At 45.0% G+C, this 24913-nt stretch overlaps 1 protein-coding gene across 1 annotated transcript in view; it reads right to left on the bottom strand.

Moving 5' to 3' along the window:
* The window catches only part of LOC126547183 (uncharacterized), a 261800-nt gene that overhangs the window by 50807 nt on the left and 186080 nt on the right, over positions 1-24913 (bottom strand). Inside the window, exons 10-14 of the mRNA XM_050195066.3 lie at positions 24603-24748; positions 20070-20229; positions 11689-11787; positions 9035-9271; positions 248-408 (exon numbers count right to left, since the gene is read on the bottom strand). Coding sequence (XP_050051023.2) covers positions 248-408; positions 9035-9271; positions 11689-11787; positions 20070-20229; positions 24603-24748 — 803 coding nt within the window. The remainder of the gene's footprint in view (positions 1-247; positions 409-9034; positions 9272-11688; positions 11788-20069; positions 20230-24602; positions 24749-24913) is intronic.

Genomic DNA, 24913 nt, shown 5'->3' with positions numbered 1-24913 from the left:
GTGACCTTCCAGTTGCATAAAATTGACTTTGACACTCATATAAATTTTAGTAGTTTTGTGAATGCTTATATATTACCTGAGGAGTTCCAGATAACCCCAAAGTTTGCACAATGCTTTGCACGACTGTCCCAAAACAGCCTTATTCAAAAGCATTTGTTTAAACAATATATAGCAGACTCTCGGAAAGCTATACGTAAGTTAGAGAGTAAAAGGAAAACAAAAAAGAAAGCATTTAAGCATAACATACCTGAGCAATGTCCATAGATGAGAAGGTCAAGTGAAATCCACCAATGCCTGTTCCATTAAAAGTCCACGAGCGGGTGCTATTCAGGGGATATTGGTTAGGGAACATTGGAGACTTGAAGGAGTAGCTAACTCCTGGAACCAACTTTGGAGCAAAGCTTGAACCTGCAGGTTAAGAAATGAGAAACTAGAGATGCACAGTTTTAACAAATTAGACTGAACAGATTTCCAAGCAAACTGCCTGAATAAGTTTTTTCAAGAGGGGAGGAAGGTAGTGAGGGGATAAAAATAGAGAGGAAGGAAGGATGGAAAGAAAAGGAAGTGGCAAAAGCACCATTTTTCATCTTATTTGTTCTATTATACGCAGACTGCAATAACATATGCCAAACACTGCATAACTGGCAAATGCTTTTGAGTGTGCCACAAAGGGTCAGGAACAAAAACAGCTGTAGTGAACACTATCGTATTTACTCGTATCTAGGCCAGCAATTACCCTATGTAGACCGGCAAAATTGGGAAGCTACAAAAAGGGAGGGGGAAGACTTTCCTTCGTTGTAAGCCAAACAAAAAAGGCATTTAACTGCAAAAGGAACGTGCATTTTATTATGCTTTTTGATGTTTTTGCATGCTGTGGGCATTAAGGTGCCTTCCCGTGCTCCGTCCCCCACTTTGTGTGTTGTGCTTAGTTCAATCTCTGGGAACCGTTGCTCCAGTGGCAACATCGCAGACACGGCTAGCATGCTGCAGCTAATTTCTAGCGTAAACCGTGCTTATCCCTCCCGGTATCGAGTCACCGCATTAAATACGTCCCAGGGGCATGCCCCAATTGGCCCCTCGAGTCGCGGCTCCCAGGTGTCCCCCCCGAGCACTCTCTTTAGCACTGCATTGCCGTGGGAGATGCTCACAGGCCTGCAACAAGTCAGTTATATGAGACCTTTGCTCTCGTAACATTTTGTTTTCCTGCTTGGTGGACCACTAGCCGGTTAGCCCTAGTGCAATGACCGCGCATACTCTTATCTGTCTTGGGGTGAGCCTTTGCTCGTAAGTGTCGCGACTGCCGCAGTGTGCTGTACCTTGGGTTATTAAACTTGTGTTTGTTGGCAATCTCATCCCGAAGCCTTCTCTGCGCTGGGTCGGAGAGACGAACCGTACAGTAGCACCTCTGTGCATTGTGTAGTGGAGGAGCATCGTGCCCATTCCTGATCGTAGCTTGTAGTGTCTCGCGCAACCCATCTCCACAAAGCACAGGCAACATTCACTTGTCTTCATTGCCATCATTGGCCATTTTTTTCCATAGTTTTCGTCAACAGCACACGCTCTTGTCACTGAAATGGTACCTGTGCTGGGCTCAAAGTATGACTCTTTTTTCTTTTTTTTTGTATACAATGATCTTTCACTTAAAGGGCCCCTCACCAGGTCTGGCTATATTGAACTGACAAGCGCAGAGCATACAATACGTGATAGCGATCGCATATACAAAGTATTACAGAACTACGCGCCGCGGAAAGATCTGAAATTTCCAACCAAACGCCGTTTTCTTTTGTCCTCGCGGCCGCCACACTCTATACCGGACAGAGGATGACATACTCGCGTCCCTGCGCCTACATACTCGAGTCCGCAGTGTGACGTCGCTCGTGGTGACACACGACTTCGAGAATTATTAAAAACATCATCTGTTATTTGCGCAATACATTGCTTGAATAGATGAATTAAAGCTTAGAGAAATAATAAAACACAAACCGAATGTCTGCATTTTTTTCTTTTACTTCTCACCGCAGCAAGACAGATCGACTCCCGTTTCGTCTGCTTGTTCACATGTTGTGCAGTCGCGCACGCAATCACCGAAACTATGTCATTTTCTACCATGTTCCAGCACGGGATCATGCTCTGTTATCCACTTGTGTCTGCCTCAGTATTCGTGTAGCACTAACTTATACCACTAGTCAGGTGTCCTTGTGCACAGCATGCAAAATTGTGTGCTGCACGAAACAAGACAATCACAACAGCATGCGTGCGACGCCAGCAGCGGAAGTGCGCCATGCCGCAAAAAAAGCGAGCAGAAGAAAAAATTAAGGCAGGTCCTCCAAGATTGGGCCGCCCGATATAGGGGACTAGGCTACGACATAACGCCTAGAATATTGTGGCCATGAGGAGACTTAAGCCATTGGATGCTGGGCGCTTTTCCGAAGTGCAAAAAATTCAGTTTCCTTTTAACCCTTTCGGGGTCAATGACGTAAATATATGGCGTCGCAAACAAGTGCAAAATGGTCGCTGCCATATATTTAAGGCGCCGTCTGTATATTCAAAAAGCGCGCATATTTCCTAATGTTTTTGTTCCTGGCATGTGCTGCCACTATACGGGAATAGAGAATTTTTTGTTGTGCCTCCCTCTCTCGGTTTCCACTGCATGGCTTGTTTACTCCGGCGCGTCTATACTGTCACAGTACAATGCGGACAGTAGACAGCGAGACGTTCTTCAAGAACTGCAGGACAACTGGTTCAAAAACAAACAAGCCAAAGACACGTCTTCTTTGTCCTCGCTAAATCTCACTGACCGACAGATGAAGTCCATTAATGTCCCTATCTTCGTTGTCTGCATAGAATACACGCATCATTTGTCCCTCCCTAAGAGAGCATCGTCCCGATGCTAGACCAGAAGTGTCACTTGCGGAAGTAAGGGTCTCTAACATAGTTATTCGCTCACACACGGCTTCATGCGGACAACATACACAAGTTCAGGACGGTGCGTGCGGCGCCGCGTACAATTGAGACTATTGGGAACGACCTCGTACATGACACCACTGAGTCGGCGCAATACTCTATATGGTCCGAAGTATCGCCTTAACAGCTTCTCGGAGAGGCCTTGCTTCCGCATGGGTGTCCAAACCCACACTGTGTCGCCGACGTCATAGATTACTATTCGACGGTGAAGATCACAGCGCCCTGCGTCGTAGTCTTGCTGCTGGCAGATCCGCAGGCAGGCAAGCTGCCGAGCCTCTCCTGCGCGTTGCGTAAACACATCGGCATTCATATCAGTGGTGTCAAAGTCATGTGGAAGCATCGCATCACACACCGTTCGTACATCCCGCCCATGAACAGGGGTGAACGGAGTCATGCGCGTCGTCTCTTGTTTCGCCGTGTTATATGCAAAGGTGATATAAGGTAGGATGTTGTCTCAATTTTTATGTTCAACATCCACGTACATGGAGAGCATGTCTTCAATTGTTTTGTTTAGGAGTTGTGTTAATCTGTTGGTTTGTGGATGGTAGGCGGTTGACTTCCGATGAGCCATTCCACTTAGCAGCAAGTTGTGATCTAAAAGCATAGCCGTGAATATGGTTCCTCTGTCTGTTATCACGACGGTTGGTGCACTGTGTCGCAACACAACATGCTCAATGAAAAAGGGCACCACCTCGGCTGCTGTGCTTCTCTGGATTGCCTTTGTTTCAGCAGAACGTGTGAGATAGTCGGTTGCGATGATAACAAAGTGATTCCCTGCAGTAGAAGTAGGAAGCCGGCCCAATATATCCATTCCAATTTGATCAACTGGTCTTCGAGGAACCTGGACGGGTTAGAGGGGGCCGGCTGGTTTCGACGGAGGCGACTTCCGCCTCTGGCAGTCGAGGCAAGTGCGAATGTGATGTTTCACGGTGGTGGTAAGTCTCGGCCAGTAGTACCTCTGCTGCACTTTGGCCAACGTTCTCGTGTAGCCTAAGTCACCAGAAGTCACCTCGTTGTGACAGGCTTGAAGTACTTCCGTATGAAGAGCTGCAGGAATGATGAGCAGATAGGGTGATCCAGTCGAAGAAAAGTTTCTTTTGTAGAGGACTTTGGCCCGCAAACAAAATGACAACAGCCCTCTTGTAAAAACTCTAGGTGGTTTCGCAGACCTGCCCTCTAAGTAATTGATGAGTTCAAGCAACTCAGGGTCGTCCCGTTGTTGTTGCGAGATGGGGGATGTGTCCAGAACACAAAGAAATGCCGAGTCTTCTTCAGGTGGAGCAGACGACTCTATCGGCGATCGAGACAGGCAGTCAGCATCCGTATTTCGTTTCCCCGACTTGTACTTGACAGTCATGTCAAATTCTTGCAGCTGTAGGCTCCAACGCGCCAATCGTCCCGAAGGATCTTTAATGTTTGTCAACCAACACAGTGAATGGTGGTCGTTGATAACTGTGAAGTGGCGGCCATACAAATATGGGTGAAATTTCATAACCGCCCATACTACAGTGAGGCATTCTTTATCAGCTGTGGAGTAATTAGCCTCTGTGCGTGAGTGTTCTACTTGCATAGGCAAGTACTCTTTCTGTGCCCTCCTGGTGCCACTACGACACTGATGCCAGTAATGTTGGCTTGGGAGCTGTTCTTGTGCAGCGGCACAAGAACAGCTCCCAAGCCAACATTGCTGGCATCAGTGTGGAGCAATGTAGGAGCGGTCTCATCAAAGTGAGCAAGCGCTGGAGGTGTCTGGAGACGTTCCCTCAAGTCGTTGAATGCACCTTGCTCTTCGTCGCCCCATACAAAAGTAACGTCGTCTCTCGTCAGGCGAGTTAACGGCGACACAATGTGAGCGAAGTCCGCAATAAACCGCCAGTAATAGGCACAGAGGCCCAGGAAGTGCCTGACAGCCTTTTTATCGGATGGCACGGGAAACTGTGCTACGGCGGCAATTTTCTCAGGATCTGGGCGAACACCTGCGTGGCTGACGACGTGACCGAGAAACTGTAGTTTTGCAAAGGCGAAGTGGCACTTCTCCGGTTTCAGGGTGAAGCCGGCGGACCGTATGCACTGCAGAACCGCTTCAAGCCGTTCGAGGTGTTCTTCGAACATTGCGGAGAACACGATGACGTCATCCAGGTACACTAAGCAGGTTTTCCACTTCAGACCCAAAAGCACAGTATCCATGAGGCGTTGGAACGTAGCAGGCGCAGAACACAAGCCGAAAGGCAAGACTTTAAATTCGTATAGGCCGTCTGGCGTCACAAAAGCAGTTTTTTCACGGTCTCTCGGATCTACCTCGATTTGCCAATATCCGCTTTTTAAGTCAATTGAAGAGAAGTAATGCCCATGACGAAGCCTGTCGAGTGAATCATCTATATGGGGAACCGGGTACACGTCTTTCTTTGTCACCTGATTTAGTTTTCGGTAGTCCACGCAGAAATGCACACTGCCGTCCTTTTTCTTGACTAGAACTACAGGAGATGCCCAGGGACTCGATGGTTGGATCACGTTGTCTTCCAGCATTTTTGTCACTTGTTGTTGTATGGCTTCACATTCTCTGGGAGCCACATGATAAGGACTTTGGTGAATTGGACTTGCCGTATCCTCTGTAATTATCCGATGCTTCGTTAGAGGCGTCCGTCCGACGCTGGATGTCGATGCAAAGCAGTCATTGAACTTGGGAAATAGCGTGAAAAGCTGCTCTTGTTCATGCTGCAACAAAGCAGTGCTGACGTCAAGTGCAGAAGCTGGGTCTCGCGTAGACGCTTCTTCGAGTAGTGAACAGCAGCTGCGAACATTCGCAACACCATCAAAATAAGCCACAGCCGTGCCCTTTGGAAGGTACCGTTGCTCTGTGCTAAAATTGGTCACTAACAGGTTCGTGCACCCGTCGGTGACATTTACGATTCCTCGTGCAACCGAGATACCGTGAGTAAGCAACAACGCAGTTATTTGTTCGGCAACTCCCTCGCAATGAAATGGTGCGTCACATGCTACCGAAACAAGAATACATGATCGAGGTGGGATGACGACGTCGTCTTCTGCTAGACGAAAGGAGTTGCGTTGCGGCGATAAGCAATGGACTAAACCAGGGCTCTTATAAAACGTCACCATGCGGTCTGGGATGTTAATTACGGTGCCGTATTCTTTCAGGAAATCCATTCCAATAATCAAATCTTTACAGCACACAGGAAGAACAATGAAAGCGGCCACGAAAGAAGAATCCCGGATGCTAATCCTGTAGCTGCATAACGGGTGTGCGCCTCGAAGCCTCCTCTTGCATCGGCAACCAAGGAGCGATGAAAGGGATTTGACTTTACGACATATGGATGAAACTACTGTTTAAGTGGGTACGGTTTAACAAGGTTTTACTGTACGTGTGCTTAGGTTACTCCACTGTCCGTCTTCCCGATTTCTGCGTTTGCTCTATCAGCATGGAAGTGCCGACTGCGAAGACACGCCGAGTTCACCACGATGCCACAATTTACAGGAAAGTGATCACGTGTGCAGAGATGGGTGGAAATCGGGCCACATCACGGGCGTTCGGAGTTCCTGAAACTTGTGTGTGGGACTGGCGCAAGCAGGAGAGGCATTCTACTTCAGCAGCTGCTGCGTAGGCACGGCTGCCTACGCAGCATCTTGAAAGCGATCTGTGATGGAGAGTCTATGCATCTAGGCACACTGCGCTGTGTTCTCGTCGCTTAGTTGACATTGAAGCGAGAGGCCGCACAAAGGTAAATTCGCTTGCCCCTGCTACTGTACTTCCTTATTACAGCATTTTGATGAAGAGCTTCCGAAGTCCATGAATGAGATGTGTTCATGTTTGCTTGTGTGCGTGTGACACCATGCTTGTTAATTTGGTTAGTAAGCGAATGTTTGAAAGCTTATACAGCCAATATACCTACTATCCTTACTTTTTGTATAGCTGTCTACTAATTTGCGATGGCAATCGATGCTTCGCCTTTCGGACAAAACTGCTACGTTTTTTATTTATTGCAACATTAGTGCATTGGGATTAAATTTTTTTTTTTTTTTCCAAATGAGAGAAAGTTGTACTTCTGTAATGGATGAGGTGCACGGTATTGTAAAGGACTTTTTTTTTTTAGGTGACGGCAAACGGGTGCGTGTTGCAATCGAGGCAGTTCTTTTTTTTCTTTCTTTTTGCTCATGGAAAACGGGTGAGCGTTACAATTGAGGGGGTGTTATAATCGAGTAAATATGGTAATTACGACCCCTGTTTGGCCACTAAGGTTGACTAAATACAAAACTTTACATCCTTGGCTTGCCTTCTGTGGCGGCAAAAGCCTGACCTTGTGTGGTATGGCCATGCAGAAAGTAGTGTAGCGAGAGTGCAAATTTGAGCGACAATTGCGGTTGCCATTCGATATTTGTGACCACAGAGTATAAAAAAAGGAAACAGGTCGTTTGTCGGCATGCCACACTGTCATCACGGCAACCGGATGTGGTGCAAGTGTGAAATTAGAATGTCACACACATGACGTTTGCCCATCAATTGACACAGATTTACCAATAGAGCACGAAAGGTTGTCCTAAAATGTTTAACGAAATTTATGAGCGCCACGCTGAGCTTGTGGTCAAACTGCATCCTAGAATTAGAGAAGACAGACATCTGACCTATGCACATTGTTCTAAAAAAAAAATTACTGTCCTGCACTTGAGTAAACATTGAAACTCTCACTCAAGGTAGACATCTCAAATATTCTTTGGCATAATGAGGGCCATCCAGACAGCTCTAGTGATTGTCACGTTACATTTCTGTTTATTCTGTGGGTTGTGGAGATGGATTTGCCCGTGGTTCACCCAGAGAGCAGTCGTTAGAAAAGGGCAGACAGAACACTCCTCTACTCTGTAGCACACAAAGGACAATACAGCTAGGTTTTCTGAGTCAGCAAAGAGAAGGCTCCAGAGTCAGACCAACAAACACGAGCTTATTAACCAAAGACAGCACGAGAGTCAAGGCTTGTGGGCAAAGGCTCTCACAAGACTGATCTGAATATGCACAGCCACTGTGGGGGATAGTGGTTCAACAAGCTTGAGAACTTGTGAGAACAAAGGGCTCTCGTCCAACTGGTCATGGGCCTGTAGAGCCTCTGCTGTTGTGAGCAAGTGCTCGGCAATACAGAGCTTGGAGGAGAGGGTGCCCGAGGGTGATCATGGGAAGGCCAGTCAATGTCCATATGGGTGATGTGTGCTTGTGCAAGTTACTTGATTCTGGGAGGCAGAAGCAGAGTTTGCACGGGAAAGTAGCTCCAGCACACTAGCAATGTCTAGCATCTCGATCATGCATGTGAGGGCCATTATCACGTGCGAGATGGAGACAAGGCACATAAAAGGGCACCTCAATAACCACAAAGCATTGTTTCACACTTAAGCTTTCTTTCCCAAAAATAAACCACTCTTATTGTCGTGTAGTGCACGATACAGTGTCGCCATGTCTACGTGACAACATGGACTGCATGGACAGTGGTGGCAACGATGCCTGCCAGAGGGCACGTCACAGACACTCATTCTCCCCCTCTGGACACCACTGGAGCCAGACAGCAGCACCAGCCCTTGCCGCCAGCTTGCGCCTTCATCATGTAACCACTGCATAATGTAACTATAAAGTGTGCATTAAATAAAAGTTGTGCTATATCAGTCATGCTTCTGTTCAAAACACAACACGTATGACTTTTTCTTTTTGCTTGTTTTAAGTTTTTTGGTCAGGTGCCTTTAAGCTCACAAAACTCAGTAGACACTGTTGATTCAAGATTAGACATTGACAGGTTGCTGGGTTCATACATATTTTTGGTATGCTCACAGTAAACACTGCAAGCTCATTGAATCCTACAACTTTGATCAAAGATTTTCACAGCAGGGTGCTTTCCTTTCTAAATGCTCCCATTTCAAAAAAAGAAAATAATAAGTGCATCAGCAAGAGTCTACAGTATTTACTGCATGCAGAAGAACAGTTTTGGTAAAGTAAACCTAACATATAGTTAACAGTACCAGCTAGCCATTAGCATGCATTATTGCAGAGAAGAGGAAAACCCAAATCCAAAGCACTCACCTAAGACACCAGACAGAGAACCAGCAGCAACTGTCCTGTTTGCCTGAGCACATTTGTTGCGTTTGATTATTACATAGGCACCATTAACAGAGCTCATTTCCACAGGTGCCAACGAAGAAAATGATGTATTTAGTTGCAGCACAGGCTTGTGTGGCTGCGATAATGAACTTATGGAAACAGTGTCATTCTTGTCAAGATCCAGATGATTAAGTGTCAGAGTGAACTTCTCCGTTTTCTCTGTAAAAAGTACAAGATTTTGTAAATCAGAAAAAGAATAAAGGCTAACAAGCACTAGGATCTTGCAAATATTCATTTAGAACTTCAACTGGTCAGGTTGAAGTTCGAAATGAATATCTGGTCATACAACCGGATTCAACTTCAAATATCTGACACTGAAATCATCAATATTTCTCTTCTATGAAAATACTATGAAAGAGGCAGGTGCCGTAAACCCAATTCGCTGTTATGGTGGCTGCATTCTAATGGGGGAAAAGTGTACTTCGATTTTTTTCCATTATAGTTAACCACAGATTGTCACAATTAATCTGGAGCCCCTTATTACAGCATTGCTTGTAGTCCCCCAGGCAGCCTTGAGATGTAAATTTGAATTTTGCAATGGTTGCATTATTGCAACAGCTTTGAAGCCACTTTTAAAGCAGGAGAAAACAGCTCTAGAGCAGTCCTGCAGCACAGAAATCCCCAATGCAATTCTTTAGCATTCAGAGCAGTTCCCTATACTGAAGGTCTCAGGTTGGTGCTTGTATAAGAGTGTGGCCAAAATTCATGGGTGAAAAAGAAAGTTCCAGTTTCGTGTAGGATGGTTTCTAGTTGTCAAAGCAAACTTACTGCATGTAACATATTTAATCTCAAACGAACACGCAACCAGTACAGATGCACCACTCAAATTTCAGAATCTTGATTAATTTTTCTACCTCACATAATGGTTAAACTGCAGAGCTCAGTGTCATGCACTGTCATCCAAGTGTTTTAAAGGGGTCCTCAACCACTTTTTATCTAAGTCGAGATAGACATTTGACATTAAAACACACTATTTAGGAAATACTTTACCACAAAAAGTACTTTAATGTGCTCAGCAGAACCAAAGTTACCGGCAATCAAATATCGCCTGCGGTTCCCTTCGCAGTGCTCCCAATCGTTCTTCAATGCCTTCCACTGCAAAGGCTATGGCGAAGTGCGGGGGTTTCCACAACAGTCACCGTGGCAGGCAGTTCAAATTTGATTTTGGATATTCACATAGATGCCACTAATTCCAATTTTCAGAGGCTTTTGATTACGTTTACAAAATCAGAGCCTATGATAGAGTTCAGAATGTCTCATCCCTTTTCTGTACTGTTGTACCCACTTATAACGATCCCAGATATAATTATCTATCAGTTATAACGACCACATTTCAGAGCATTTACGATTTTCAGACCCGGCCTATTGAAACTGCTTCCAGACGCAACAAACATTCTTTAGATCGCCGTACTGTTACAATGAATGCTTCGAACCTGGTCAAGGTAAAAAGAGGGCACACGTGATGTACCAAACCACGGTAGCACGACCAAACTAGGCTCACGACAGCATGTGCCCCGCTCCTGTCTAACTGCAACAATGATACGGCCTTCAAGATGAGCGAGCAAGCGACCACAGAGTAAGGATTTCTGAAGGTGCGAAGGAGGTCACTTGCTTTCAAGGCACACCTCGGGACCATATTCAGGGAGGAGATGAACAGTATAAACAGCTTGGCGTGAGGCATCCGATATGACGAGGCATATTGGATGACGAGACAGCATCAGTTTCGTTTTTGCGTAATCGACTGTGCAACGGTACATGCATTACACCTGCTTCAGTGATTTGGAATGACCGTCTATGTCCTTCCACCTTGGACCTTCCACCAAAAATTCAGGCGTCCGGAAAATCAGTCATTGACCGTACACTGACAACTCCTCCAGCCGACAACACGGCGTCAAAGACGATTTGTTACGATTCCTCTCTGTTACTCGAGTAACCATTGGCGCAACCTTCGTTATCTTTCAATAAAATTACAGCTAGTTTTCCCTGATAGAAGAACAAATTCCCTGAGTTTTCCTTGAGTATCTCCAGATGATTCAAAATCCATGGGAATTCCCGGTTTTCCCGATTGGTAAACACCCTGGTGGTGTCACGCAACCAAAAGATACATGAAAAGAGTTCTCGCAATGACCACGAGTACTTCCTGTCACAACGCTGACATTATAAGCACTGGCAGCATGAAGTATGTCTGCTTGTCCCAAAGTGAACGTTCCATGCAACCACTCAGTTTACGAATTCACTGTGCCGCACCTCTGAACCTAGGTAGATCATGTGACCTCCAACACTGGGCATGAAGGAAAACTGAAGTAATTAAGGCACCAGCACTTTTACCTTTGTTGTTTACACTCACAATAAAGTTCACATGCTTGCAACAGATTGTGTGACCTCCAGCACTCTGTGCACCAGCTGAGTAGGCATGGCAGTCGTTTCCGCTGCAGTGGCTAAAGAAATGTGAACATATTGGGCATGCACGGAAAAGACTTTCTGCCCGCTTTGTCCTCTCTGCCCGCTTCCGAAGTGTGAACGTAGCCTAAGAGCTGCACTCTAGACCATACAGTAAGAGGGAAATATATGCTTACCTGAACTGTTGGAAGGATTAATGGCCCATGAGCAAAAAGCACTGCATGTGTCGGACAAGCTGTAAAATCCTCTTGTACCAAGAGTTGTTGAATGACAACCTGCATAAAATATGTTACTGAATTTATAAGCAACACTGGGCACTCTATAGTATGCAATGCATTTTTTTACAATACAGTAAAACCTCGTTAAATCGTACCTGCTTAAACAATAGTTTCCTTTTAAAAGTAGTCAAGTCAAATCCCCGACTCAGCGGCCATTGAACATAATGTGTTTTGTATCCACATAAACTGTACCAGCTGATTGCGTACGCATCGGTTTAAACATAGCGTTTCCACTTTTCGTCATACAAACACGGTGGCCCTGCAGAACAACAAGCCTCAGAGATCGGAATAACGGCCTCCAAGCGCCCTGTGCGTTTGCGCGTGAAACCACATCAACATCAACATCATTTTGACGGCGTGCCAGAGAGCGTTGTGCAAGCGACCATAAAAAAAGATGCCGGGTGCTCAGCATAAAAGAAAAGTTAGACATCGTCCATGCTATCGAACGTGACACGAAGAAGTCAGCACTGGCACGCGACAGGGATCTGCTGTCCACTACAGTGTGTGGCATATGGAATGCGAAGAAGTTGCTCGGCAGCGCTGCTGCGAACGCGAAGAGATGTCGGCTACGAGGTTCGACTTTTCGCCATCGTTGCCTCTGTTTTGCCGAAGTGTCAACTAGCAACAGTGATGAGGACGACACGGAAAGCGACAGCACGAGCGATTCAGGCTCGACAGTGGCAGAAGCTGCGCGTTACGTCAGCCTCATGAATGCAATCGTTGCGACGAGAACAGGGGCGCGATAACGTAACTATTCCAAATGAAAAGTATTCCGAACTCCGGCACCCGGCAATGAAAAAGGCGCCCCGGGACTTCTGCAGCACTACTGCGCGCGTGCACGGAGAATACGTAACGCCAATGAGGGATCAGCCGTGCGAGTGTTTGCTGAGAGGAGGGGGCTGACTGAAAAGCTGGCACGCAGCTTCAGTAAGTTTGAGGCCGCTGTCGTCATGCTAGGCCGCCGCGGCATCAAACGAAAATAACACTTTTGTCGCGCGAAGTGAATAAATACTGCATGTTTTTTTCACCTTTCATCACACTCTCTCTGAGTTCCGTTTTTGACAGGTAAGTGGGCGAGCTCATGCTATTTCGGTTAAACAGTACTACCGTTTAGTACGTACTTTTTCCGAGCTCCGGCCAACTACGATTTAACGAGGTTTCACTGTACACAATTTGCAAAAAACATCTGGTGCATCACCATGAGCACTGACTTGCTTCAATCCAATGTTCTAATATGTGCCCTAATCTAAACAATTAAAATTATCAGAATTCTGTCACTACATTATTGCATATTGCAACTTATTTTGCAAGAACATCTGCCTCTAAGCAATTTGCCATTAGCATTCCTTTAATATGTTGTACAGTTACCACAGTCTAACAAAATCGCTGGTGTAATGGGAGACAAGTATAGTGCATTAGAAATGGGACAGTGGGTTCACAGAAGGCTGCAGCAGGCAGCGAGAGTGACATTGCATCACACTACTTCGTGGCTGCTAGCTTAGCATGTAAAACGAAATCTTTTGAATGAGTTTTTGTAATTAAAGCCTGAAAGTGGCACATTGTCACGCTTCGTAAACTTGTTCTGCAACCATCTTGCGATGATGGCAGCACTACGTCCCCTAGCTTTGACAGTACGCTATTGTTAATGGGGCAAAATGTTCAAAAATGTATCCGTGTAACATCCAGACAATTTTAATCGAAGTAATCGAAACCTCAAATTAACTGAAGACAAATTAATGTAAGCCTGCATAATAGCAATAGTATTAGCCAAAAAGCCACTCAGAAAGCAAGTGTAACGTTTGTATGCAAGCATAAACTCATTTTACGCATGCTTGCAATATGAAAGGATCAGCAGAAAAAAGATAAAAACATGAATACGAAGGAAGGAAACAGAACCACAACGTTAGAAAATAGTTGAGTGTCTGCCTTGTATGCGGGAGGTACTTGAGCAGCACCGGGAACACACTGCTTACATGTCCCCCGGCCTGGCGCTTGGCATATTCATAAGGGGTTCTCATCTTGAAAGGGGGCCCTGTAGAGATATGAGAGGGTTTCTGGGTGCCCCTTGTCCCACCACAGAGAAGGTGAAAAAGACGAGCATCTGTCACTGCTGTGGGAGGCAGACTAGTGCTGCCACCAGGTATCTGCCGATAAAATAAGCGAAAGCGCACTCCCGGCCCCATGCTCGGCCAGTACAAAGGAACGCAAACCAACTTTTGGGAAGAACACACACTGGATGGAAAATGACTGGCATGGCATTGAACAGACGGCCTTGCATTAGAGTGTATGCCGTGGCTGTGGCGTGGCTGCGGGAGGCCAAATAGAGCTGCCACCAGGTACCTACTGCTAAACAGGTACAAGAACACTCCCGGCCAAGTGCTCGACCATTATGAGACTTTAACGCTTGAAAAGGGGTGTTTCTGTGTAACCCGAGAGCATTCCTGAGTTCTAACTACTGAGTTCATAATAAATGGGTTCGACTGTAGGTGCATTTAAATGCCACATGAGACATCGCTACAATGAAAATGGCCTAGACCTCTCCATTCAGGGTTTTGTTGTGCCCACAGGGTACCACAACAATTGCATGATGCAGGCTCTTTCCACAGCACACTTCAGCCCTAAATAAAGCTGAGTGTTGGGCCGAGGGACAACTCCACCCATTTTGATACCCATTAGGCAATTGGTGGCAACGTGGTTTTGAACCCACAACCTCCCACAGCTGAGGCGGAAACAACCATGAGGCCATGGCTTCGCTTTTTCCAAAAACTTGGCTATTTCTGATGCACTCTTTGCTCGGCTCTTTAAGGAACTTTATTGAAATACGATACACTAATCTGCCCAATCCTTGAATATGCATTCATAGTCAGGAGGCCTTCTCATAAAAATGATCCTGCTCAGAAAAGAAGAGGGCTGAGCGTTTTATCTGTCACAAGAACTCTTCACCTTCTTCTAACCTTTTTAATCTGAACCTGACCCCTCTGTCAACACATATCACGTATGTGTCACATATGTGTCAACACATATCACACTGAAAGCCTAAAGTATCTGCGCACCATAATTAACCCGTTACGTTGTGGCTGCTTAAACAAGTAAATTAGGTTTTCTGAACATTCCCGCAGTCCTAGCTCTCGCAGCCTAAACCTTTCAACATTTCAACCTAGAAGCGCCATATACAAATACTTTCTTTCCCCTTAACAACTGAACACTGAAATGCATTGCCATTAACTGGTATTTTTGCCTGTAATTGATATGTGATGTTATCCTCACTGCTGCATAGCCCCAAGTTCGCCGCAGCCTGTAAGTATAACTAATAAATAAGTAGATAACAGTTAGCTCAAAAAGAAACAGCTGGCAAGACAGCAACAGTGATTGCACTCAGACGGCGCATGCGTGTGTTGTGGGGGTCTCGTATATTACAGGAGTGCCAACCACCACAGGTTTGAGCTTAGCAAGCCATAGGGCTGCGTCAGCTGTCGCCTCACGTAATTTAGCCTGCTGCTGTGCATGCACTCAAGCCGCAAAAGGGGGGCACCGAATGCTGCACACGCGTGAGAACACAGTATTGGGCTAAATTCGCCGAAATCATTTATTTGTCTCCGGCAACACCCAACACTGTAAAAACGCCCAGTCCAGGGATGGTGTGGGAAGCAAATGGCTCCCACATTAAGGGCGAAAAATACAGGCAGGAGTGCCGCTAGCACGTCGCTGCAGAAGGATGGCTCCCCGTGACACACTGCTTGTAAAAGTCCCCACAGCTATGCTGCTTGCTCTCGCGATAGCTCAGACAATCTCGCTATAGTTAGGCTTAGTAGGACCAAATACAAGCACTAGGTACCGCTCTTCGGCTTAGCATTCGGGAAGGGATCAACACAAGGTACGTGCTCACTGTAGGTGCAAAGGCACTGTAGACGAGGTCAAGTTGAAGACCCTAACAAGGGGGCCGGCAGACAAGAAGAAAATGTTTATGTACCCAGTGATGTCCAGAACAGATTTCCCTCATACTTGCTCTGCCCAATGGGCCGGCTGCGCCGCTGTAGCACCGCGAACGCCGCAGTTGGCTGTGTGAAGCGCCACCGCCACAAACCAGTTCGTGGCAAAGGCCACCACTGACAACTGTCCCGAGTGGAAAGGAGAGGCATAGGGATGACAGAACAGGCGAATGCCCACACAAACGTATCAGGGCACACCTGAATCCCCACAGCGTGCATAATTAACGGACACATACTAGGTTCTGTGAAAATGGCCCCGTTCCACTAATAGACTATAATTATGCTTCACTGCATAACAAGCCTGTAAGGTCTCAAAGCTGATTTTATGGAAGCAGAAAAACCAACAATCGTGCCGGGCCTCGCTTATGGAGACTTACAATCTTGTACTTTGGACGTTTTGGCGCAGGGCTATAATTGGGAAATGACAGGCTTAACCACAAGTTGACATTTACCATCTTCGTAGCAACGTGCGAGAGCGAATTTGACTGTGTACTGCTAAATTTAGATGACTTCTGTCTTACTCCTGTGTGAATTTGAGGGGAGAGGGGGCGGAGAGTGTAATGGTAACGAAGAAAGCCGCAAGTGAAAGAAGAGGAAAGGCAGGCAAACAGAAGGATACAGTAGCAGTGGGTCAGGGGAATAGCTGGTTTTGTAACGGCTGAGATTTGGGTGTGTCATGTACCACTTGGAACCCGTTCAAGGTGCTGAACTCCTGTTACAGTATGAAGTGGGTAAAACCGTCAATTTGCTTTGCTGTATCGAATTTCACTGCACCGAAATTCAACCTTTTATGCAAATAAGTCCACTCACCAATGAGCTTTTCTTGCAAGGAATGGGCCGCAAAATTTTCCAAATTATTGAGCAATCAGAAAAAGCAAATTTGAATGAGATAAGAATTCATTTTCTTGAACTTGAGAGTTTTCGATGAAAGATTCAGCTTCTTGCAGTGTCAAGAATATCTTTACAACAGTGGTGCGAAGGGAAGCTACCGTATTTACACGATTTTAAGTAGACTTGAATGTAAGTCGAATCCCCCATATTGCGTGTGACAGGGGAAAAAAAAAAAGAAGAGCATACTGGAGGGCGCATTCGATAAGGAGAATTTATTATTAGCTGGCATGGTCATAAGACTACTCGTCTTCACTTGTGCCATTCTCACTAGTGCTATCGTCTTCATCGCTGCTACGGTCCCACAGCGTGTCGTCGTAAAGCGAAATCCCACATTTGGCAAACGACTGCACCACGACATCTTGTGGAACAGCAGCCCACGCCGAATGCACTGAACTACACGCAGCCATCAGGGAGACTCTTTTGACAGGTCCGGTTGGCGTAAGTTCGCGGTCTTCTGCCAACAGCTACTCGTTGTACTCACGGCAGAGCAAGTCCTTAAAAGGTGAAGATGCGGGCTTGTTTCATGACCATCCCGCACTTCGCAGGCAGGGACCGATCACACATTTCAGCGACGTACGCTGCAAGCTTGGCCTACAGCTCCGGAAAGCGTCCAGACTTTGGCCCGTGAGAAATTCTTCACTTGGCGTCACAGGTGAAAATTTTGCTTCGCTGCAGACACCACTCTCGCACCACCCGTTCAAAAACATTGAACTTGCGGCCCGTTGAACAGTGATTTGTTTCTTTGGCGTAAAGGATGGCAGCCCTCTTGAACGCTGCTGTAAACGAGTGCCGAATTTTTAGTGGGCCTGGAGCACTCACGGCAACTGAGGAAGCATGGAAGTAGCATGTAGCCGGCAGTCAAGTCGAACACGTCAAACCAATGCCTTTGGTCAAACTAAGAGCTACAGGGAAAGAGGAACACGTGAGCGGTGTCTGCTTTTCCATGAACTACCGATACTCCCAGATAGCGCCACCGTTCTGAGAGTACTGCCACCAATGTAACAGCGGCGCTTACATCAACTATCAACACCCCCCCATGAGTGTTGTATGCAATGTTAAAAAACCCTTCTGAAAAGCAAACAAACGCGCGGGATAGCGAAAAGATACGAGTAAGGCCATAGAGCAAACATAAAATTGTAACTACATTGTAGCTCCCGTTGGTCTCGCTTTGTTGGTGGCGCCATGTTTTGGTTTCGATTGTAAGTCGACCCTCCACTTCAGATTTTCAAATTTAAAGAAGCTGACTTACAAGTGTGCATCCACTTCATCCCTGCAGCTGACAGTATTGCCCACAGTGGGACGATGCTATTATGAAAAAGGCAAGCAGTGGGGAGCAAACGCTTCATTTGTCTCTCGCTTCAACGAGTTTCCATTAACTTGAGATTATGCAACCTCTAGAACTAAACATGCGGGAAGACAGCGCACATGATGCCACGCCATCTTTGGTGCGAGGACTCATAGCATGCGTGGCAGATTACCTCTAAAACAGGGCGTGCAGGCTGTGTATAAACTCCACCATGCACGGCTGCTCTAAGAAAGGAGAGGCCTGCCAACCTGCCCACCACTCCTTGTCGCTCTTCCCCTCGCGCACACTTTAATGCGTTGCTGCAAGTTCGCTCGCCTTCCCCCTTTTCCCTTTGCTCACGCAGGAAGACGGCACTCATCAAGCTACCATTCTTGGCTCACCCTCGCAAGCTTTCATTCGAGCCCCGAAATATACAGTGTGCGGGCCGTGCAATAGGATACATCTTATCCCACTTGGACTTTATACTGAGCAGGATGCTACACCACTTCGGTGGTCACTCTTGGTCGCGAGGTGCACGATTTGAGCACATGAACCTGCGCAAGTTCCATTTATTGACTCGGTGTTCCTTCGTGGTGGCAGTGAAATTTCGTTACATTGAGGTTCTAAATGGATGCTGTTCTATGATAAGAAGTTATAGAAAGTGAAATACTTCCTTATATGGAGAATTTCGTTATACTGATGTTTGTTATATTGAAGTTTAGCTCTATAATGATGACTGTATGACAAAGATAGTGTGATGACAATGGCATTATAACAATGATTTGACAACGACTTGTGTGAAGACGATGGGTTGAGAGCACAGGCATAAGAAGAGACAGATGACCAAGTTAGAATGACGATGATGGAATGACCCTGACTTCATCAAGACGACGGCATGACAGTGGTATGAGGGCAACAAGATCGCGATGAACCCGTGATGATGGCTGTATGACGCCGACTGTAGGGCAATGATCGTGTGACGACGACGGTATGACGAGTCGGATGACAAAGTTGGAACGACAGCGATGGAACGACCATGATGGCCCCAGAACCACGAGCAAACACTTAATGGCCCAAACTATAAGACAACTTCGTTAACTAGATCGGCATGAAAGGCGTGACGATGACAGCATGACGAGTCAGATGACGAAGCTGGAATGACAATGATGCAGCGGTCATAACAGCATCACAACCACGTGCACGTACGTAGTGGCCTTAGCTATTAGGCAAGTTGGTTCACTGGGTCAATGTAAAAGGCGCAACGAATATGGCATGATGACAGTCATATGATGAAGCTGGAATGGCAACCACAGAATGACCACGATGACATCACAACGATGGTATGACAACGAATGCATGATAACTCGGTGACAATGATGGCGTTGCAACAAGAGAATGACAAGAGTGAGAAGACGAAGCTGGAATGACAATAATTCAGCAACCAGGCCAGCATCACAACCCCGTGCATATACCTAGTGGCCCAAGCTATTAGGCAAGTCAGTTCACTTGGCAAGTATAAAAGGTGTAATGACAACGGCATGATAACAGTCAGATGAAGAAGCTGGAGTGACGACCACAGAATGACCACAATGGCCTCACGATGATGGCAAGACGAGTGTACAACAGTTGTACGATGACAATGACGTCATGAAGAGAGTCAGATGACGAAACTGGAATGACGGCAATGCAACTACTATGACAGCATCACAAACACGAGCACATACCTAGTGGACCAAGAAATTAGACAACTTGGTTCACTGGGTCGGCATGAAAGTCGTGGTGACAATGAGATGGTAAGCGTCGGAAATGAAGTTGGAGGGATGATGCTGCAATGACCACAACAGCATAATTTTTATGGACACATACTACTTAGTGGCCCAAGCTGGTAAACAACTCGAGGCAATTGGGTCTGCATAAGATACTCAAAATGATTAAATAGGCAAGGAATGCTAATTGCATTAATAAAATTAAATATGCAGTAAGGTACGTCTGCCAAGTTGCCACACTTTCAGATACCAAATAGCTCATAGCACAGTGATGTGCAAATTCAAAGCACACAGTTCAGCAGATACCACATACTCAGCAGAAAATCAAACTTAACAGCACTGGCATACCTGGCTCAACACCAGTAAAATTGAACATGAAGGTATCCCCCTTCATAAAGCCTTGGGCTCTGAGCATCAGCCGGTTATTGAGGGATGCTACAGGGTAGCCTTCAGTTCCCGCAGAAAACTTCTGAAGCACTGGACCATTTTTGTAAAAGTCCGACACCACCTGCAAGCACAACCAAACACAAATTTTAATGTACCATTGTGCTCAATAGGAGTTGCAATGTGCGAGCCGTGGCTGCAGTGATGCTCTCAAGAAAAAAGTGGAGAGCGTTCCACCATTCCAGCAACGTGCATTTTCTCGTGCTTTCTCCTGTATGCTTTCTTCAGGGTGTTAAAATATGCTAACCCACCGAGCAGCATGAAGACGCTTAGCCCTTAGCGCAGTGCGACTCATGATGGTACACTGTTCCCTTAGCTTAATAACCATATCTTTTCCCTCTTTTTTTTCGTTATGGAGTGATAGTAGCTCGGTGGACCAGTGCATTATCACACTGTGAAGAAAGCATACGATGGAAAGAGGAACGTCGTAAAATTCGCTGCTATGAAGCATGAAATGTTGACTTTACCAACTCGGGGAAAAAAAAAGAAGAACTGGTGGGGTATTAAGCAGCCGGAAAAAAAAATTTCAGATCAAGGGGTTAAAAAACACTGACATGGATGATTTGCTGATACCCTGGTCAGCTATAAGAGCAGATATGTTGTGCTTCTATAATTAACCTTATGATCTCATAATTGCTTCTACCCAAAATCAGTGCATCTTCGAACCAGAGGGAGCAGCCCCATATTTGGCAGTGTAATGCAAGAAAGCCATCCGGTGGAACCTTGTTAAAGGGACACTGAAGAGAAAAAAATAAGTTGAACTGTGTTAGCAAATTACCTTTCTACAATACCAATGAGCCACTCTTACGCCGAGACGCGGCTCAGTAAGCCAAAATAGACAAAGAAACGAAAGAATGCTGGCGACATTGCCATGAAGTTCCTTCATCAGCTCGGGCCTCCTGAATTATTGATTGGTAAAGATGGACTACATTTAAAGAAATGTCAAAGTCTGAACTTGGCAAGTTTTGAAAACTTTTACTGAGCCACAGCTGCCAAATTACGAAAAAATACTTTGAAATCTAGGACATCACACTGAGGTAACAGCGCTGGGGTTTGATGCAAAATTTAAAAGAAAAAAATGGAACTGATTTTCACATGCTTTAACAATTCATCTATAACCATGAAATTAATGAAGACAGAAATTTTAAGGAATACTATCAGTCCAAATAACTTATTGTTTCTATTTAGCATATACTATTTATAATAATTTAACTCCTGACATATTTATTCTTAACAGAAATGTACTCGCATCTATCGAAAAACTTATTTTTGCACATTGGGTGCTAATGTGGTCATTGCTTGTCTTTGCTAGCATTTTTTTCTTTGTGGAAAAACTTTCTTTTTCTCTGAGATGCACTGTTCGTTTAAAGCATTCCTCAAGTGTCCTTTTGTAGTATGATCTTGGCGTTATGTATTCAACATTTCCTGCACATAATTTCACGTGTTAAACATTTCTTTTAATTGTACCTACTCCTGCTTGGGCCACCCATAAGTGGTTTGAAAATTTTGTAAATAAAGATAAGATAAAAATAGTGTCCATTTAAACTTGTTGCTATGTTCTCTCAGTCACTCGTTTAAGCACCTACCTGTTTTCCTGATGAAACTTTTGCCACAACATAGTGGAAAAGTGCCAAGTGGTTTTGTGAAGCACATGATTAATGTAAGGGTAAGTACAGCTGGTCCAGAAATAAATTTTTGTTGCTGAAAGTTAAGCACTGTGGGTCTGTTGTTACTTCCTGCGCCCATCCCCCTGTTGTACATTTCATCACAATTCTATAGAATTAACCAACAAACCCACACTGCAACCATCATCATATTCTGCCTCATATTCGCTGCTGAAAATCATCGGTATGGGACACTGTGGTCAGCACAAGAATTGATTTTTAGAGCTACTTAAAATATGAAATGCTATGATCCTGGCGCTTTCCCTGCTACTGACGCATCATCAAGTCCTATAGAAAGCAAACAATGAACAAAAACAGCATGCATAATTTGCCTTGGAAGGCCTCATTAAACTGTGTTTGGTTTTTTTCAGAGGGGACAAATCGCCAGTGTTGGTTTTTTCTTTTTTTTTCTCAGATATTATAAATTGAGCACAACAGTTTATTTTTGGTTATTCAGAAGGGAAAAAATGACATGGGTCATAGCAACTGCATTCTTATTATAGTCCTCACTACTGAAGAACATACGGGTACATCAGTGACATGGCGGGACCAAAATGACAGAAATGTACCGGTACATCCGTGACACTGAAAGGGTTAAGCTGCACAAGATTTCAAAGGCATCATTAAATTAGACATGACAAGCAAATCTAACCAGAGAGGTGCAGTGTTGCTCATATAGGAGACGCATACGGCACAGAAAGGCACAGCCTTTGCACATGTGCCCATTGTGGGGTATGTATATTGTATTTTAATTTTGTGACTTTTCACAAAGACACTAATTAGATAGCTTTTTGTGAACGCAGTAATTTATCAACTTTTGTCCCCTACAGAACAAGGTATTTCGACTTTTGTGAATACAGTGTTTTAAGGACGTAACATATTTACAGGGAAGCTATTAACATGTAACAGATAAATAGAAGCTTGAGACAGGCTGTGCTCCTTTTTGTAGAGGTGTATGAATATTCAAATATCCCTAAATCAAATTGAATTGTGAACATTTGAAAAGATTTTATTTGCAAATTGAATATGAACTATTTTATTTTTTGAACATTCCGTACTGAGTAGAAGCTCGTTGACACTTTATGGAAAGAACAGCAACGGAAAATGCACTAATTGGGAAAACATACAATCTGAAGCCACAACAAAAATTTTGGAGGCCTGATTTTTCGAACTCGCAAGATTAATCAGACTTGCCTGAGGCACAGCCACTTACCCCTATCACAAGAATAATACCGTATTTACTCACATAATGATCGCACTTTTTTGTAAAAAAAAAATTGACACAAATTCAGGGGTGTGATCATTATGAGGGTTAAATTTCCAGCGAAAAGAAAACAATTTTTTTTATCCCACGTTTGCTGTGGGATGACAAAGTGTCAACAAATAGGCAGCTGCCGCTGTAACAGTGTGGGACACCAAAACAAAAATGGTAGCTGGCAAAGCAAGCCGAATGCAATTTTTTTCACTTCTCGCGAGTACATTACGCACATTGAAACAGTTTCTTGCGTATCAGTAATGAATAATATTGTTACTATCAGCAAGTTTGCGGCAATGACGTAGCCATGACCATTTTGAGAGGACAGAACAGAGATGGGCGCGCTTAGCTGCCAGTGACGGAAAACCACGGCGGGCATGCTGCGGAAACTGCGGCCATTTGTCTTCACTACTATCTTAATACGGCACGCTTACCCTATGGGTGGGCGAATACCTTAGCTGTGTTACAAGCATCGGCATATGAATATGGCACACTTCTAATGTATCAGTGTAAACGTGGCTACTATCGTTGCCGCTCGCGATTTGGTGCGTGCCCATGAGTGCAAACGAGAAGAATCGAAAGGCACCTTTTTTGTTGTTTTTGTAGACCACAACCATTATAAAGCCTACAAATAATAAAGCCAAGGCAAGTTTGGTTGTAGCTTCTTTTTCATGGAAGCGCAGAAAGTGATGAAAGGAATGAAATGGGGCATCTGCTTAAGAATGTTCGGTGCGTGCAGACCGCTTGGTATGTCTTAAGAGTCGTTTGATAGCATTCGACAGATGGTAAGCGCGATCATCATTAGCTAGACTTGGCACACGACATATCACTGTGGCAAGTTCGGGGTACGATCATTACACGGGAAAGGAAAAAAATTGAATTTTGACGACAAAATTCAGGGGTGCGATCATTATGCGAATGCAATCATTATGCAAGTAAATACGGTAATAACTGAAATTTTGGACACCACACAACATTCCAGGCATGAACCACGTGCAGCATGCCGCAAACACAATGGCCATTAACAAAGTAGCTATCACGTTGACCGACATGAAACCATAACGTTCGTTGCTGACTCTTGATGAAACGGTGTTAGGCCTAGAAGTTTAAGCAGTATGACTGGCAGAGCAGCTGGTGACAAGCTGTCATGAGAAGCTCGCTCTAAAAATGTTTGCACTTGTAGACCTTATCAACAATAGAGCGCGAGATGAGAGGAACAGGCTAAACTGAAGGCCACAGTACAGTAGTAGAGGTCCACATGTGGCCCCCTTCATGTCCAAAGAATCTACCGGCGGCAAAACACAGCAGCAGCAACTTTAAATGACACATACTGGACATGCATGCATTTTTTATTCAGTGGCTTGGCTGGTTGCACCGCAGTAGGCAAGCCAATGTGCCGATGCCGCATGATCAAACTTATCGCACAATTGGGTATTCACAGCAAAGCAAGCACGCACATAATGAAACAGGCGTCATCTCATATTGCAATGCTTCGAAAAATTTGCTGACAAAGCTCACCTCAACTGAAGCACTGCTCTGGAGTGATGCCTTTACAGACAGGAGGATCTGCTTCTCTGGTTTCACTTCGAGGAGATAGACAGAGTCCTTGCTTGCTTCAGTAATGTGCACATTAAGTGCCTCATCACGATAGTGGCCTCCTTCAGCTATTTCCCGAAACAATAAAATGGAAGTAAGATAAAGAAAGCAAGATATTTTTTTCTAAAAGCACCACTTAAAACTGAAAAAAATGAATGTGTGCAGAAAGAGTTGTAAAACTACCTAGTTCAAATGAGAAACAATGATAACAAATTTATCTAATCTCACTGTTA

Source organism: Dermacentor andersoni, chromosome 1 (assembly GCF_023375885.2).
Source record: "Dermacentor andersoni chromosome 1, qqDerAnde1_hic_scaffold, whole genome shotgun sequence".
Lineage (NCBI taxonomy): Eukaryota > Metazoa > Arthropoda > Arachnida > Ixodida > Ixodidae > Dermacentor > Dermacentor andersoni.
Note: the sequence above shows the minus strand (reverse complement) of the source record. Positions and strands in the feature narration are given on the sequence as shown.